The 17,692-nt window shown below is 35.2% G+C and overlaps 11 protein-coding genes across 11 annotated transcripts; 7 read left to right on the plus strand and 4 right to left on the minus strand.

The window, feature by feature from the left end:
- Positions 1 to 20: 20 nt before the first annotated feature.
- On the plus strand, positions 21 to 1,349 carry AC631_00761 (uncharacterized protein; the record flags this gene model as incomplete). The annotated part of the gene is made up of 1 exon (XM_015609591.1): positions 21 to 1,349. The coding sequence occupies one exon, from the start codon at positions 21 to 23 to the stop codon at positions 1,347 to 1,349; it is 1,329 nt and encodes a 442-aa protein (XP_015469547.1).
- A 125-nt stretch (positions 1,350 to 1,474) lies between these two features.
- On the plus strand, positions 1,475 to 3,295 carry AC631_00762 (uncharacterized protein; the record flags this gene model as incomplete). The annotated part of the gene is made up of 1 exon (XM_015609592.1): positions 1,475 to 3,295. One exon carries the CDS (start codon positions 1,475 to 1,477, stop codon positions 3,293 to 3,295), a length of 1,821 nt encoding a protein of 606 aa, XP_015469548.1.
- Positions 3,296 to 3,384: 89 nt separating this feature from the next.
- On the minus strand, positions 3,385 to 4,527 carry AC631_00763 (GTPase; the record flags this gene model as incomplete). The annotated part of the gene is made up of 1 exon (XM_015609593.1): positions 3,385 to 4,527. One exon carries the CDS (start codon positions 4,525 to 4,527, stop codon positions 3,385 to 3,387), a length of 1,143 nt encoding a protein of 380 aa, XP_015469549.1.
- Positions 4,528 to 4,717: 190 nt separating this feature from the next.
- Positions 4,718 to 5,499, minus strand: AC631_00764 (uncharacterized protein; the record flags this gene model as incomplete). The annotated part of the gene is made up of 2 exons (XM_015609594.1): positions 4,718 to 5,327; positions 5,411 to 5,499. The coding sequence occupies 2 exons, from the start codon at positions 5,497 to 5,499 to the stop codon at positions 4,718 to 4,720; spliced, it is 699 nt and encodes a 232-aa protein (XP_015469550.1).
- An 871-nt stretch (positions 5,500 to 6,370) lies between these two features.
- AC631_00765 (uncharacterized protein) lies at positions 6,371 to 6,874 on the plus strand (the record flags this gene model as incomplete). Its single annotated transcript, XM_015609595.1, has 1 exon — positions 6,371 to 6,874. The coding sequence occupies one exon, from the start codon at positions 6,371 to 6,373 to the stop codon at positions 6,872 to 6,874; it is 504 nt and encodes a 167-aa protein (XP_015469551.1).
- A 362-nt stretch (positions 6,875 to 7,236) lies between these two features.
- PEX1 (AAA family ATPase peroxin 1) lies at positions 7,237 to 10,473 on the plus strand (the record flags this gene model as incomplete). The annotated part of the gene is made up of 1 exon (XM_015609596.1): positions 7,237 to 10,473. One exon carries the CDS (start codon positions 7,237 to 7,239, stop codon positions 10,471 to 10,473), a length of 3,237 nt encoding a protein of 1,078 aa, XP_015469552.1.
- A 631-nt stretch (positions 10,474 to 11,104) lies between these two features.
- On the plus strand, positions 11,105 to 11,803 carry PSF1 (DNA replication protein; the record flags this gene model as incomplete). The annotated part of the gene is made up of 1 exon (XM_015609597.1): positions 11,105 to 11,803. One exon carries the CDS (start codon positions 11,105 to 11,107, stop codon positions 11,801 to 11,803), a length of 699 nt encoding a protein of 232 aa, XP_015469553.1.
- Positions 11,804 to 11,879: 76 nt separating this feature from the next.
- Positions 11,880 to 12,422, minus strand: MED11 (Med11p; the record flags this gene model as incomplete). The annotated part of the gene is made up of 1 exon (XM_015609598.1): positions 11,880 to 12,422. One exon carries the CDS (start codon positions 12,420 to 12,422, stop codon positions 11,880 to 11,882), a length of 543 nt encoding a protein of 180 aa, XP_015469554.1.
- Positions 12,423 to 12,557: 135 nt separating this feature from the next.
- Positions 12,558 to 13,898, plus strand: AC631_00769 (dihydrofolate synthase; the record flags this gene model as incomplete). Its single annotated transcript, XM_015609599.1, has 1 exon — positions 12,558 to 13,898. The coding sequence occupies one exon, from the start codon at positions 12,558 to 12,560 to the stop codon at positions 13,896 to 13,898; it is 1,341 nt and encodes a 446-aa protein (XP_015469555.1).
- A 139-nt stretch (positions 13,899 to 14,037) lies between these two features.
- Positions 14,038 to 15,852, plus strand: AC631_00770 (uncharacterized protein; the record flags this gene model as incomplete). The annotated part of the gene is made up of 1 exon (XM_015609600.1): positions 14,038 to 15,852. One exon carries the CDS (start codon positions 14,038 to 14,040, stop codon positions 15,850 to 15,852), a length of 1,815 nt encoding a protein of 604 aa, XP_015469556.1.
- Positions 15,853 to 15,946: 94 nt separating this feature from the next.
- Positions 15,947 to 17,145, minus strand: ASC1 (40S ribosomal protein RACK1; the record flags this gene model as incomplete). The annotated part of the gene is made up of 2 exons (XM_015609601.1): positions 15,947 to 16,372; positions 16,621 to 17,145. 2 exons carry the CDS (start codon positions 17,143 to 17,145, stop codon positions 15,947 to 15,949), a joined length of 951 nt encoding a protein of 316 aa, XP_015469557.1.
- Between the last annotated feature and the right edge of the window lie 547 nt (positions 17,146 to 17,692).

Below are 17,692 nucleotides of genomic sequence, written 5' to 3' on the forward strand. Positions count from 1 at the left end.
TTGTGTAATGTGCCTCTATTATGTCGAACTATACTCTATCACGGCTTCCAGATCATATCTTGCATATCTTCAAAATATATGAAAGGGCATCGAATAACCTTTTACCATATAAAAATGTCAGAATTAAAAACTATTTGCAGAGAACAACACCAGAATATTACAATTTCCAAAGAAACAAGTTGCTAACAAACAGTTCCGAGAATGGTAAATTCAATCCTAATGACTTTCCTCCTATAATAAGTACGTTAATTAAGCCTATTTTCGAGGGCCCACTTGAATTGGGAGGATTGGAAAATATGCGGACTGAAGATATCTTCAAACAAGATCAGACTAAAAAAGATACTAAAGAAACAAATGATAACATATCAGAATTCACTCCTATAATAAGTACAGCTAGCAGAACGACGAAGAATTTCACGGATTACCAGGCACAGATAGCAGGCTCTTTTGCGGCGTATTTTAATCCATATCATTCAGTGCCGAATGTCAAGCTGATCAAAAACTCTTTTCAATGGTATCAGAGACTACTTAATAATACGCCCATATTTTTTGTGTTAAGGCAAACTAATCGACTTTTCTCCGAGGCGTCTCTTTCTCAAGTGAACAAGCCATTAAATGATTTCAGAAAAGCCATTTCTCTGTTGCAGAACAGTTTCCCCGACGGGAGTGATAAGAGTATTCGGAATTACCATTTCACAGACTTATCCACTGTTGATATATTTTCTTTGGCCAATAAATCGCAGCGTTATTTTCAATCCGACAAAGACTTTGATAAGCTATTTGAAACAACAGATTGGAAAACTCAGAATAATGTGCATGATAAACTTAGTGAAGCATTATTAGCTAATAAAACAGTAGAATTGACTGATAAATCTTTTAATGCAGTGAACGTATCCCCGCATGAAATTATAAGTCAGTATCCGTTGCGTAAGGTTTTGAAGGAACTTGAATACGCAAGTGTGAGAGAAGTATTTCCATATGACGTGAAATATCATGACTATCATTTGCTTACCATTGAAAGTCCTATAATTCAAGAAGATCATTCTGACCTTCTCAACATTCTAGATGCTCATAAAGATTCATTTGAAATTATTTCTGTTCGACTAGGGTTAAATAATCAAATTATAAATGATTTTTTCTCTCACAAGGTCCATGCTAGCGATTCGGTAAGTTCGTCAAAATCTTACGACGAACTATTACAAATTGCAAAATCGAACCACGATAATATTGGACATGAGAATGAAGCATCCAGCATAGATGCATTAATGAAAAGATTGGGAGAGTCTGGCTTAGTTCGAGTAGAAGAAGGATTCACCGAAAACTGTATATATTTATTTCATAAGCAATAGCGTTCAGTATTAATAGACATAATTATATTTTAAATCGGTAGATCGTGAGTTCTCGCGGGTTGCATTTCTTATACCAAAATCGACTTTTTAGGGATTATATTGTTTGAAATACCTATTACGATAATATGGCAATTTACATTTCAGATAAACGGATCAGACCAGGTCGATTGGTTTTACTTATCTTAGGTGTATTATTTGGTTTATATATTGTAAAAAATCTACCTTCCAACACATCTAGTCATGTTAGTTCAGAGGTTACAGATATCGGTGATTTTGTTCAATTTACCAAAGATAAAAGCCAGCTCACAGAAGAGTTGAAGCATTCTGAAAGTGACATTGAGACGAAGGATGTTGGAGATATAACTGAAGAATTCTTGAAAAAAATGGACAGAAAGACTCATAAATGCCCAGACTACGTTGAATATTCACAGTTCAAACATCCACCCTTTTCCAATGGCAAGTATAAATACCCCTACATGAGGCCAGCTCCTAAATGTCGGACATTTAGATCAGAAGCAGTTGAACAGGTGATAAATGATTTGAAAGAAAAGGTTGAAAGCAGTGATCTTGCTCGCTTAATCGAAAATTGTTTGCCCAATACGTTAGATACAACAATACTATGGCACATATCCTCATTAGATTCTAAGCAAGTTCAAGAACCACACTCATTCGTTGTTACTGGAGATATTCATGCCGAGTGGCTACGTGATGCAGCTAGACAATTATCGGTATACCAACCGTTCATAAAGTACGATAAGCGATTGAAAGAATTAATAAAAGGTGCAATCAATACACAAGCATTTTATATAATCAATTCTCCATATTGCAATGCATTTCATCCTCCTCCAGGATCGGGTGTTAAAAGAGGTAGTACTGCAGTGGATCAAGTATTTCCAAGACCCGATTGGAGACAAGTATTTGAGTGTAAATACGAATTGGATTCGTTAGCCTCATTCTTGACATTAACAAACGAATATTATGAACATTCAGGAGGAGATTTGTCTTTCCTCAATGACCGTTGGTTAAAAGCTTACGAAAAAGTACTTATTGTATTAAAAAGAGAATCGCAGCCATCATTTGATAAGGACTCGGGACAAGCTCTAAATTTCTACTATTCCTTCCAAAGACAAACCCAAATTGGTTCTGAAACGCTTCCATTAGGAGGTGTAGGAAATCCTGTCAACTATAATACTGGTTTGGTCAGATCTGCATTCCGTCCTTCTGATGATGCTTGCATCTTGCAATTTTTTATCCCTGCAAATTCTCATATGTTAACTGAGTTAAAAAAGGTTAGACAAAATTTCTTAGCAATGGAGAACAAGCCAGACAGAGATATGTTGCCTTTAATTAGTCATACAGATACTTTCATAGAAAACATATCTGAAGGTATTGAGAAATATGGTATTGTAGAACACCCCGTGTGGGGTAAGGTTTATGCATACGAAGTTGATGGATACGGAGGATCCATTCACATGGATGATGCCAATATTCCCTCATTGTTATCCTTACCAGACATGGGCTTTGTTGATGTGAACGATGAAGTTTATCAGAATACTAGAAAAATGATCTTATCTAAAGTTGGAAATCCATACTACTTAACAGGAACTCAATTCGAAGGTATTGGAGGCCCTCATATTGGTATTCATAATGCTTGGCCGATGTCTTTGTTAGTAAGGATTAGAACAACGGATGATGACACAGAAATATTGAAGAGCTTACAACTTATAATGGACAATACTGCTGAATTAGGATTAATGCACGAAAGCGTTCATGTCAATTCTAAGACAGGTAAAGATTTCACTAGGTCCTGGTTTGCATGGTGCAATTCTGAGTTTGGTAAGACGATTTTGTATTTAGCCAAGCATAAACCACATTTAATATTTAAAAAAGAATTTTCAAACAAAGCATATGATGTTACTAATGCTTTGGCATCGTTGGTTGATTAAATTTTATGAGACTACAAATACTATGCTCTCTCCTATATATACATATTTTAATCACGATTTATTATACAGTCTATTATTAGATAATTGAATTAACGCTTGATATACTCAGCGATTGATTCCGCAGTTTTAGAGGAAGCGTTTTTAGCAGTGGCGTCAAAGGCAGCTTGATAGCGTGCTTGTAAGTCAGCATCTGTCTTAGTGCTGACTTCCGAGCTCCTATCTTCAGGGAAGGTGTATTCCCTTTCGACCTCATCTTCATCTCTAGGTAATTCGCCTTGGTATTCGTCGTCTTCTGATTCATAATCGGACAATACTTCAGAATCTTTACCTTCTGGCTTTTTATCTTTAATATCCAAATCCTTCATTAACTTATTCAACGAACTTGATTGTCTCTTATTCTCCTTTTCTTCTTTTTCTTTCAATATTCTTTCTCTCTCTGCTTTATAGAATTCATTGTATTCGTCAACTTTATTATCGACGGCATTTAAAAACTCGTCAAACCCTTCTCCAGTATAAGAACTTACACCAACAACATCCAATTGAGAATAAAATTCTTCGAGCATTAAAGACATGGAGTTAACTAAAGAACTCATATATCCAGAAGAAGTTCCATCTTCACCATTTAATTCTTGATCCTCAGATAATGCCCTTTGGAAGGTTTCGAAATCTTGCATCCATTCCTTAGCAAAGTCAGAATTTTTTACATCACTCTTGTTGAAGACGATAATCATTGGTAATTTTGTTTTGTACAAAATTGAACATGCATACAACATGTTGGACATGAATGTAGTAGGGGATGAATTTCTTGGTGTATCTACAATATAAGCAATAACGGTTGGAAATGTGGATGCAAATGCTTCTGTTATAATAGCACCACTAGCAGACCAAATGAAACATTCAATTTGTCCTGGAGTATCGATAATTACATTCTCCACCTTATCTGATCTCTTTTCGACTAACTTAATGACTTGATCAATTTTGGTAGCAAATAAATTCAACGAAGTAACAATCGCTCCATTTGGGCCTAAATTATATTCTTCCATTACTTTCTTGTATTTAACGGAATCCCTAATATCAATATTTGCTCCAAATGGAACCTTAAGAACAGCAGGATCCAAATTAATAACATATGGTGGCGACTTTTTAGCGTGAAGATGTGAATTCAACCTTTGCATAAAAGTAGTCTTACCGGAACCGGCCATACCAATACATATAACAGTAGAAGGTGCCATTGTTGTTATATTTTATTTGCCTTTCTGGGTATATATCAAAAGTTTTTATCATTAAGTGTATAGCGATGGATTATAAATCTAAAATTCACGTGACTGTACATAGTTAAGAGATCTACATCAAGGGACTTATTAAATGCCTTACTCTCTATATTAAGGAGCTATATAACTAGTCTTGTAATGAATGGTAATATTAATCAGATTGGTTTAGAACTCTATCTACAATTCCATCAAATATGGATTCGTGAGATAAAATTTGAATATTTTCTGCTTCAGCCTTGAAAACTTTATCTACTTTTGGAGCACCAGGCCCACCTATGTTTGGCATTTGCTGTTGCTGCTGTTGTTGCATCATTTGGTCGACAATCTTTGAATCATTCATAAGCAAAGAGTAGACTGGTTTCAACCCAAGCAAATTGACAAAGTACCAGGAGATGGACGATACATAACGAACATTCAAAGAAGGTGTAGCAACCCCACTCTGTAACATACTCTTAAACCCGTCAGTAAGAGGGAATGGAAGTTTCATAACTACGAACCCTGCGAAGAAGTAATTGACCCATCCCATAATCAACGTTTGTGGAATGTAATTCATTAAATTTCCTTTCACCATGCTCATCATTGCGTCATTAGTAGAAGGATCGGTGAATGGGTTCGGTGGATTGCCATCCAGATCAGGTTTCTCAGCATAAAAATCCGATGAATTCAATTTTTCAATATAATATTGTTGTCTAGATTCAAAGTCACCAGGAGTCAAAATCCCATTATTTCTTCTAAAACAAATAGCCCTATTCAAAAATTGTCTAAATGAATGTCGTTAGTATACTGTATCCAATTGTATCCAATTAGTTTTAAGCTTTCTGCTATTATTTGCTGTTATACATACTTTTCTCTTGACGTTTTGTAGGGTGTTAATTTCGGGGCTGGCGTAAGTAATAATGTAATATTAGACCTTAATAAACCTACCAAAACCATAGCAAATGAAATGGGTAGCAAAACCCAATACTTCAATTGCGGATCTAAAACAAGATCAGGGGATATCATTGCAATTCGTATCTATGGAATATAGTTATTAACAAACAGTTGACATTCGTTCTCTTTCATATTCGCACTCAAATTGTTCACCGATTTTTTTTGCTCCAGTCTTACTGCAAATTTTATTGTAGAGTTAATAATACAGCTTCCTACTTTGTCTGAATGATTCCTAGCATGAGCGATCCATTTTATTTGAATACAGACAATTAATAGAGCATATTCGATGATCTCTAGTAAATCGCTTACACTTACAATTCCTTCTTCAAGTATTCTTCAGAATTTTCCCCTCTTTTACCCTATCTCACTTCTATATATATACTAACATACCTTAAAGAAAGGTAGTAGTATTAAGTAACTGTAACGTTTTGGTAATATAATATGAAAATAGGATATCTTCATGTTAATTTGCAGTAACACCTCTGTACATATTAATTTAGGCTGCTTTTAAAAATATATTCAAAGCGTCGTGGCGCAGTGGAAGCGCGCAGGGCTCATAACCCTGATGTCCCCGGATCGAAACCGGGCGACGCTATTTTTTCGTTTTTATAAACTATACCAACAAGGTACCCACATTACTTATACTAATTGATTAGGAGCCTGGCATAACCTAGAATTCATTCTTATCCATTAAGGCATTGAAACCAATACTTTGAATACAAAACAGAAGACTGGGGGACTTGAATTCTCCAGAGGTGGTCATAATTAGGTCATCACGTGAAAAGCTGAGACAAACCTGGTAGAAGAATAAATGAAGTAGACATCTCTATGTTAAACATAAAACAGCGTTGTATACGTGAAAAAAGACTTTAATATGGGTTGGTTTGGAAGTAACTCTGCATCGAAGGTGTCTTCTGTCAGTGAAACAGTCGAAGAGCCTCAACCTAAGCCTCAACAATTCCTAGAGGACTTACCACCAAAATTTGAAGATAATGGAAATGTTCAAAGACCGCCAGCATACTCAGATGCTCTCAAACAATTTAAATTATCTGATTTCTCTATGACTCACTTTGTTAGCATGCCATGTTTTAGGGAAGCGATGATAACGGGGTTTCAAGCGATGGGTGTGTTAGGTACAGTGACATTCTTGATCCATAAGAACCCAAATAAGTCTATGAACTGGGCTGTATGTGGTTTCTTTTTGGGTAACGTAGTTGGATGGGAGCAGTGTCATTCTATTAGAAGAAAATCTTTCCAAGCAATGGAAAAAGCAAAAGAAGCAAATCAAAAGAAGAATGAGAAGAAATGGGAAGAAAAGCAACAGGACGATGATGAAGTGATGAAGAAGTTTAACGATATTCAAGACCGTAACAAATGATGCCATATTTCCAGAGTTTGTGTATGCATTGTATGTTACACATAGTCTAAACATATATACTATGAAGATCTACCAACATTAATATGTCTAAGAATAATCTTTTTTCACATTTTAATAGACTTTCGAATATTTAGTTGCATTGACATAACATGCTGACTCTCTAGTTGTATGTTGTAGTATTAATAAATAATATATCCTAATTGTAAAGTCAGTTGACAGATTTTTGAAATGCTCGGATAATATCCTCGGCCCCACACACTGAGTGGGTAAGAATCACATCTCGAAAAATCTGGAGAACATACTATATAAGCATAAAAATACTCTACCATTTTAATAGTTAATAAGATCCGTATAATCTCATCATGGATAATCACAAAGTGGAAATATCTTACAAACCCTTGAGGTCAAATTTGGTTAACTTACCGTCCAACTTGAGTAATTTATTATTCAATGCAAATGTAAATATTCAAGATGTCATAATAGAGTTAGTTCTGTCATCAGGAGCAAAACGTTATACTGGATGGTCTGGTATGTCTTCGTCCAAAATAAGGACTTTGGAAATTGACCCTATATTTGCCCAATCGTTGAATTTAAGCGATAAACACCAAGTTACATTGAATTTGAAATTGAACAACTTTGAAACTACTCAAATCAACTTGGAGCCAGTCACTTCTTCCGACTGGGAACTTGTTGAACTACATGCACAAATCTTGGAGGATAAGTTATTATCGCAATCACGCTGTGTTTCAATGAATCAGGTATTGGTAGTCTATCCCTCGCAAACAACATCCGCCAAGTTAATAGTCACGGATATTGGAACGAAGGATCGTAATTATGCCAAGATATCTCCAATGTGTGAAGTTTCAATTGCTCCTAAGGTAAGAGTCAAGAAGTCAGAATCGACTTCAGGTAAGTCTACAAAGTCTTCTAAGAGTAGTAGAGCTGAAGATTATTCAAATTTACCATCTGTGTTGAAAAGAGGTATATCATTGCCACATAATATATTTTCTGACTTACCGTCACATTCTAATCCTGATGGGTATGAGATTTATGTTAACTTCAACGAGGTAATTCACTCCTTAAATAAAGCCGAATACGTTGCAGTTTCAATTGTTCCTGGTCCTAATTCTAAACACAACATTGTTGGCAGTGGTAATCAAAGCCAGGAACAAAATCAAAATCAAAACGTTGCGAAAGAGAATTCAAAGGAGAAAATTTCCTCGCCATTGAAGGAGAATAAGCGAGTAATTGCTAAGCTTGTTAATTGTCCAAGGTGTCCCTCGAACACTGTGGGTCTCTCTACGAAATTAGCTATTGCTTTGAACGTAGAATCTCAAGTTGGCTCTATAGTTGTATTGAATCCGTCTGTCAAGAATATTTCTAAGAAACCATCAAGTTTCGTTATACATCCTTATGTTCTCCAAACTAAAAAGACTGATCAGATAAATTTAAATTCTACTGAGAAGAAGGATGCAAAAACTAAGATTTTGCAGGCATTAACAACTTTATTTTATAATGAGCAGTCATCAATCAATAATTCTCCAATTACAAATTACATAAAACTTCCCATTGTGCCTCATTTATTACCAAATGGTGGTTTATTAAAATTTAAAAGGAATGATGATGTTAATGCCTGGATTAAACCTTTTGCATTATCTGAAGACAAGAAACAAATTAAATTAGAAATGGGGGAGGAATTGATAAGAAATCAATCTTTCATTCAAGAAATTGAATCTGAATCACAAGAAAAGGATGAGGCAATAGGTTTAGACAAAATGATTGAAGAGGCTGTGGATTCCATAACAATCAACAAAAATTCAGGAACATTAATATATGGAAATTCAGGTAGTGGTAAGACATTAATGTTAGATTTAATTGCTAGCAAGATTAATTCAGATTATGGTTATCATACGAAATATATTTCTTGTGAAAAAATAATGAACGAAAATTTTAATCTGTTGTCCAATAACCATGTTATGAAATGGATTCAGGAATGTTCGTGGCACAAGCCATCTTTATTGGTTTTGGACAATTTAGATAAGATCTTACCAGCGGAAATGGAGCATGTTGACTCAACCATTTCAAACCAACTAACTGAATTTTTAATTACACGATTACAAAAAATATATTCACAACATAACAGTAACCTTTCAATTTTAATTTCGGCCACATCGAAAGAAGCGTTAAATAAACTTTTGTTTCAATGCCACTTGCTCGAACATTTCTATCATTTAAGTCCTCCTGACAAAAACACAAGATTGGATATTATCAATGGTTACATGACTGACAAATTAGGTTGTGAAATAAAATTTGATGTCATGGATATGGTTTCTGAAACTGAAGGATACTTGGCAAACGATTTAAAGATCTTGTGTGATAGAATTTATCATGAATCATTATTTCACCACGCACAAAGTAATAACCCACATGATTTGAAGATAACCAAAGAAAATTTTGAAAAGGCTTTGAAAGGTTATGTCCCATCTAATTTGCGTGGTGTCAAGTTACAAAAGTCTTCGATCAGTTGGTCTGATATTGGTGGATTAAAAGAGGCTAAGAATATACTTCTTGAAACTTTAGAATGGCCAACCAAATACGCGCCAATTTTTGCAAATTGTCCGTTAAGATTAAGATCAGGTATATTGCTATATGGTTATCCCGGTTGTGGAAAGACGTTACTCGCTAGTGCTATTGCTGGTCAATGTGGTTTGAATTTCATTTCTATTAAGGGACCTGAAATTTTGAATAAGTATATCGGTGCTTCTGAACAATCTGTTAGGGAGTTATTCGAAAGAGCTCAATCAGCAAAACCCTGCATCTTGTTTTTCGATGAATTTGATTCTATTGCACCAAAGAGAGGGCATGATTCTACCGGTGTCACTGATAGAGTTGTTAACCAAATGTTAACTCAAATGGATGGTGCTGAAGGTTTGGATGGTGTCTATGTTTTGGCTGCGACAAGTAGACCTGATTTAATAGATTCTGCTTTATTAAGACCTGGTAGATTAGATAAGAGTGTTATTTGTGATATGCCAAGTTTTGAAGATAGATTGGATATTCTAGAAAGTATAACTACGAAAATGGACTTAATGGAGGATGTGAATTTAAAGGAAATTGCTGAGAAGACAGCTGGATTCAGTGGTGCAGATATGCAAGGTTTAGGATATAATGCTTATTTGAAAGCAGTTCACGTCAAGCTCTCAAACGATGAACTTCAAGCAGTTAAAGGTGAAAAGCACAATACAAAAGATAAGACATCCTTTGATTTTTTCCAAGTCAATTCAGAAAAATTGAAGAATGCTAAATTAAGACCGGCTGATAGGGTTAAGATTTTACAGCAGATCGAACAACTTTTCAATGAAGAAGCTATTTCCTCTTCGAATAAAACTAAGCCAGAAACCACAGATTCTGAATCTCTGAAAGTTTTCATCTCGCAGAAAGATTTATTAGATTCCTTAAAGGAAACCAAACCATCAATTTCCGTTAGTGAAAAAACAAAACTCCAAAAAATCTATAACCAATTTGTATCCGGTAGAGATGGTAATATGCCTGATGGTACGCCTAGTAACGAAGTAGGTGGAAGAACTACCCTTATGTAGCTTGTATTTAAGGTTCATAAGATATTAATAGATTTTCATAAAGTATACCTGATAATTATGCGTGAAAGTATAGCTTGAGTAGAACTGTTGCAAAATTAAAAATAAAAAAAGAAAGCTCGCACTCAGGATCGAACTAAGGACCAACAGATTTGCAATCTGCTGCGCTACCACTGCGCCATACGAGCTAACTTTTTTAGCAAAATGCTTCATATCGTCAAGTGAAAACATATTAAAGGGATTTCTCTTTATACCCACTATGAATATTACATTTACAGCTGAATCCTCTTTCTAATTATTATTAAATCAATAAGATTAATTGGGGAGAGAATTTGAAAACTCAACAAACTGCAATAAATATATGTAAAGGTTTGATATACGGATTTAAGTAACCTTTAACAAAATTATTTCTCATAATCCTTGAATTATAATAACTCAAATAGGGTGAGTGAAACGGTGTGATACCTATTGACCAGACTTAGTTTGTATTTCATAATTTAAAGGTGATATCAGTTCTTTTTCAGTTTTATGGCCAGGAAGCGTCTTAATTTTCACGCGTATATACACAAACATTTACGAGCCAAAAATTCAATATCAATTTACTATTCAAATTAATTCACTACTGATATACCATATGTACGGCAATCTAGCTAATAAGTTGATACTCGATGCGAAGAGATCTACTAATTTATCAGAAATACCATTATACCAAAGCGATTTAGTAAAAAGTATAATCAAAGAAACGGCTGATCTCAATAAAGATGCTGAATACTTAGGTGAAGAACAACGAATACAAGAAGAAGATTCAGAGAATGCTGATGAAGAAAAGATGAAGATTAATCAATGCCAGTTATTTGTTACTCATTTGTGTATGCGTAGGAATAAAAGATGTTTGTTGGCATATCAAAAATTAAGAGCTGACAAAATTGATGAGTTCTCTTGGTTAAATATTGACCCCATAACAGAATCGGCTAACACAGATCCCAATAGAAATAGGTTTGGATCCACAGGGAACGGGACCAATGCTTTGGTTAGCAATTCAGCCAATTACACTACGCAATTGAATCTAGATAACTTGAATCATGCAGAGCAGGAATACTACAAGAATTATCAGCACTTAATAACTGATTACAAGTCAAATTTCGCTGATATAGACTTGTCGGGAGACTTGGATCCACCTACTAATATATTCACCGACGTCAGAGTTCTTAGAAATGGGGGTGAAGTTCAGACTGAATATGGTGTATTTAACTTAATCAAAGACTCTCAGTTTTATGTGAGAAAGTCTGATGTTGAGAGGCTAATTCAACAAGGTTATCTTGAAGAAATATAATTATAAACGGCAAAAGATATATATGTACAATAGATGAATACTTCGACGTCTAAATGTAGAATAATATTCAGGAAACTTATGCAATCATATCAAAATCTTCGTCTTCATTTTCATTCGGTTCTTTTTTTGTTTCGATGTCTATTATATTATCTTGCTTCTCCTTTTCCAAACTTTCCGTATTAGTTTCCTTTTTTGGTATAGCTTCTTGCTTTCCATCATTCAGTTTATCTTTTTCTCCGCTTACTATAGTACTCAACTCCCTAATTTCGTCTTTAAGTTTCGTTTTCCCCAATGTTGTATTCTTCTGATCGACACTAATTGGTAGTATCATAACTCCATCTTTATTTTTGTTATAGACTCCAATGTTCTCATCCATTATTTTAACTTCTTTTCTCAATCCTATTGCAACATTACTTATTGTATTATATATAGTTTTAGTTTGGGCCTTCAATTGCTCCTTTTGTTCGCTTAAGTCGTTATCGCTAGACTTAGGTGTGGAGTATGTCTGAAACAAGCTTGACATATTGTCTAGCAAGGATACGATCTTACAATCAATTTCATAAAGCGAATCCAACCTTTCCTGGACAAAGTTATCCTTATTTTCTTGTTCAATAGACATTTAATTAATAAAGGGTATAATGAGATTATTGATGCTCTCAGCATTTGAATAAATCAGATTTTTATCGCATCAAAAATTTTGAGATACGACAAATATACATTGTCAGACTTAGAAGAGATACTTACAACAATAATTATGCCAATTGACCTAGGACTCTCTAGGGTTACAAAATTACTTCACCATCTTGGAAATCCACATATTAATGCATATAAATCCATACATATTGCGGGAACAAATGGTAAAGGGTCTACGGTAGCTTATTTATCTTCAATATTAACTCAAGCCAAGGTTAGAAATGGACGATTCACTTCACCACATATGGTATATTATAATGATTCAATTTGTATAAATAATGAAGTTTACCCACTTGCAAAATTCAAGAATATCAGTGATTACGTTCAAAAAGAGAATACGTCATTAAGATTGGGTTGCACAGAATTTGAACTTTTAACGGTTATTGCATTCAAAATTTTTGAAATAGAAAGGGTTGATCTAGCAATAATAGAAGTTGGTCTTGGGGGGAGGCTTGATGCTACGAATGTTTTAGAGCCTTTTGATCCCAAGACAGATCTTAAAGGTGGGGTTATAGCTACCGGAATCACTAAAATTGGCATAGACCACGAAGCATTGTTGGGTGATACATTAGCAGAAATTGCATATGAGAAGGCATGTATTATGAAAAAGTCTGTTCCGTGTATCGTTGATAGAAAAAATGAACAAGAAGCCTTGAAAGTGGTGAAAGAGGTCGCAAAAAACACCATGTCAGATTTGTACATGGTGGATGGCATGAATAAACCAGAAACTTGTCCTACAAACAAAATGTGCTATTCCGACCCTAAATCTCTTTTGAAGTATTCTCCTCTTAAGGGTGACTATCAATTGCAAAATTTGAGTATAGCATTGACAATACTAGATGTGGTCAAGCTTCAAAATCATTCCTCATTAAGTAATGAAAACGGAGAGTCAAAAATAACTGCAGATGCTATCAAACTGGGAATTGAAAAAACTGTATGGCCAGGTAGATTACAATCCATAAATATTCCTAAAACAGGTTTACATCTTCTTTTAGATGGCGCACATAATGCAAGTGCAGCCATAGAGCTTGCTAAGTACCTTGAAAATATCCGAGGTGATGAGGGCGGTATTATATTCGTTATAGCATTAACAAAAGGTAAATCCATTGATAATCTTTTGAAGCACATTGTCCATAAAAATGATACAGTTATACCTACAGTCTTCTCTGTTCCCGAACAAATGCCTTGGATTTCAAGTTACTCGTCAGAAGATGTGCAGAAAGTGGCAGAAAATTACGTTCAGGATGTGAGAAATATAGGTACTTCTGGTCAAAGTATTGAAAAGGTGCTAGATTATGTAAATGAACTTAAATTATCGGGTGATAATAGAAATGTAGTAGTATGTGGGAGCTTATATTTATGTGCTGATATCTTGAGATATGTGAATACTCTCTCTAAATAGAAATAAGATAGGCTTTCTAATGCATGTTCCAGCGTTTGTAAATGGGTGTGAATTTATCACCAAATACGCGTAAAACGGCTCGAAATTTTCAGGACATATACTATAAAGAATTGAAGTCAAGAGGACATGCAGTGACACAATGGCCCCTTTATCTGATTTTGAAAGACAAAGACAAGAAAATATTCAGAGAAATAAGGATCTTCTCCGTAAATTGAACTTAGACTCTGCCACAGATTCTATTTCTAGAGAACTTCCTAATCAAAAGCATGCCAATGGTGCAAAAAAGAGAAAGACAAATAATGCAACAAAGTCGATTAAAAAGGAACCACAAGAACCATCTAGGCGTTCACGAAGACTAGCTGGTGTCACAATGGAAAATACTGAAGAATATCAAAAGATGAAAGAAGAAATGGAAGAAGCAGAACGAAAGAAGAAAGAGATAGAAAAATTGAAGCTGACAAGACTATTTGGTAATTTCCATTTAATTGATCTAGTTACTGATAAAAGACTGGGAGATATGAAATTTGAAAAGAAGGTTTTAAAAATGCCTAAGGATATAAAAGAAGAGGAAGAAGATACTAAAGATATAAAAGAAGAGGAAGAAGATACTAAAGATATAAAAGAAGAGGAAGAAGATACTAAAGATATAAAAGAAGAAGAAGAAGATCATCTTCATGATGAGGATATAAACATTGAAGATGATAATAAGGTATTAGAAATCTTAAAGGAACTTGGGGATAAATTTTCAGCCGGTGATTTTTACGACTTAATAAGAAATTCCTCCGTGGACTATGATAATAAGGGATTAGAATCAAAACGAAATGAATTCGATAAATTGAAATTGTATGAACGTTTTGACCCATTGGATATAAAAATCACTCATCAGAGGATTACTGCGATAAACTTCCATCCGTCAAAAACTGATAGAGTAATCACTGCGGGTGACAAAGTCGGTAATTTGGGTATCTGGGCGGTTGATTCAACTGAAGATGAAGATCCAGCTATAACTATCTTAAAGCCTCATGGTAGATCTGTTGCCAGGATACTTACACCCCACAGTAATCCTTCAAAAATTTATTCATGTGCTTATGATGGTTCAGTAAGAGAGCTTGATTTGAATAAACTTGAGTCGTCTGAAGTTATTTACTTGAATGATCCATATGAGTCACAAGACTACCCGTTAGCCGTCTCAGATATTAATTTATGCCAAGAGGGGAATCCAAATATATTATATCTAACAACTTTGGGAGGACACTTTTATCAACATGATTTGAGAACTCAGTTCAAACCTATCAAACCAAATTCATTGCTAAGATTGCACGATAAGAAAATTGGTTCATTTTGTATTAATCCAAATTTATCGCATCAGATTGCAACTGCGTCATTGGATAGAACGTTCAGAATATGGGATTTACGTAGCACTAGTAAATCAAATGGTAGTTGGTCTGAGTATGAAAGTCAAATATCTCCTCACGTTTATGGTAGCTATTCATCGAGACTTTCCGTTTCATCTGTTGACTGGAACTATGAAAACAGATTGGTATGTAATGGATATGACGACACAATTAATATTTTTGATTTAAGTGGTGAGAGTCTGGAGTATCCTCCAGTTACGGAATGGTCCAAGACGTACCAACCAGGTTCAAAAAACAAAGACGAACAAATTCCAAACAATTTAAAGCCTTATACCAGAATCAAGCACAACTGTCAAACAGGTAGATGGGTCTCGATACTTAAGTCTAGATGGCAGGCATCTCCTAGTGATGGAATACAAAAGTTTGTGATTGCAAATATGAATCGTGGGTTAGACATATATGATCAAAAAGGACAAATATTAGCTCACCTAACAGATGCTGAGAAGGTAGGAGCAGTACCGGCAGTCACAGCCTTGCATCCAATAGAGAATTGGTGTGTGGGAGGAAGTGCTAGCGGTAAGCTATATTTATTTGAATAGATGGCTACTCACTTACATATATTTTTTATAATGTACATTTATTTTGTTTTATTGGAAACTAGAAACCTCAAATACTATAAAACTATTAATTAATTTAAGCAGAAGAGGTCATAACTTGCCAGACTCTGATAACGTTATCAGTGTAACCAGCAAATAAGTTTTGACCGTCAGCAGACCAAGCTAAAGAGACAGCTTCTGGGTCCTTAGCCTTAGCACCAATAGCGAATTCTGGCTTCAATTCATCTAATAAAGTTCTTTCTTGTAAGTTGAAGATCTTGATACCAGAAGCGGTGGCAGCAGCTAACCAGTATCTGTTTGGAGAGAAAGCTAAAGCGTGAACTTCAGAAGCAGCGTTCAAGGTGTATAAGGTCTTGTTTGAGTTCAAGTCCCATAAGATGATAACACCATCCTTACCAGCGGAAGCACATAAGGATCCATCTGGGGAGATAGTGATACAAGAAATGTAACCGGTGTGACCAATGAAGTCAGCGTTAACATTGTATTCGTTTAAGTCCCATGACTAGTTTATGTTAGTATTCCGAATCGGATAGAAATGTCGAGGGACAAAATTCTGTGGGTAAGCTAAAAAAATGAGGTTATGGAATATCAGAGATCTTGGTGATAAAATATGTCTCATTCGAAGCTGGCGAGCCCCGTCTGAAGTAGCAAATATGAAATACATCATCTAGCCATAACCAATAGAGAAAAGATCCCACAAATGATGTTTGCCCACGAAAACATTCGAAAAATAAAAAAAATTGCACATACCTTAACAGTCTTATCCCAAGAAGCAGAGATAACGGTGGAAGAGTCTTCAGATGGAGAGAATCTAACGGCAGAAACCCAATCGTTGTGACCGGATAAAGTTTGCATACATTCACCGATGGTGTTCCAGACCTTGACGGTCTTATCACGGGAAGCAGAAACAATTTGTCTCAAGTTCTTGGCAATAGAACAAGATAAGACATCACCGTTGTGACCAACGAATCTTTGGGTACATTCACCAGATTCTAAGTCCCATAATCTCAAGGTTCTATCCCAAGAAGCAGATAATGCGTAAGCACCGTCAGCAGAGATAGTGACATCTTGGACAATGTGGGAGTGACCTCTGAAAGACTTCTTTGGGACACCGTATTGACTGTCATCACCGGTTAATTTCCAGGTGATTAAAGTCTTATCTCTGGAACCAGATAATAATAAATCTGGATCAGCAGCGGAGGTGGCTAACGAAGTAACCCATCCGTTGTGACCTTCTAAGGTACCTCTTAAAACTAAAACTTCTTGATCAGCCATTGTTACTATAATAATATACTGTGTTGTTTAATTATTGATCTTATTAGTATGGAAGTAGTATTAATCAAAAATTTTTCACCAATGCAGCACTAGAGAATAATTTTCTGGCGAGAAGTTACACAAAGCCATTCTATTGGGTTATGATGCCCGGGATATAAATTGTTGGAATTTTTCACTGTCTGGGCCGTGATGAGGTTAACTACACAACTGTGCTCGGAAATACTCATTTGGAGGTGACTGTTTTTTAGCCGAGAAATACGAGACTTTGTCACGGGATGTAGCGCGTGATTGCAGCAATACGGAGGGGAGTAAGATGAAGCCCATTGCAAATATGGAGGAGGGGAAAGTAGGACTTTGAGGACTTTAAGTAGTACATAGGCCTTGCAAGAGCGTAAGGGATGGGAGGGTTTTGATTACTAAATTGTTAGTCTAATTACATTTATTAAACATTGTGAGATATATTTCTGATATTTCTGATATTTTGGATATTTTGGATATTTCTGATATTTTGGATACTTCTGAATTTTATGAAATTGACGAAATTTGT

This window comes from Debaryomyces fabryi (genome assembly GCF_001447935.2).
Source record: "Debaryomyces fabryi strain CBS 789 chromosome Unknown contig00009, whole genome shotgun sequence".
NCBI lineage: Eukaryota > Fungi > Ascomycota > Pichiomycetes > Serinales > Debaryomycetaceae > Debaryomyces > Debaryomyces fabryi.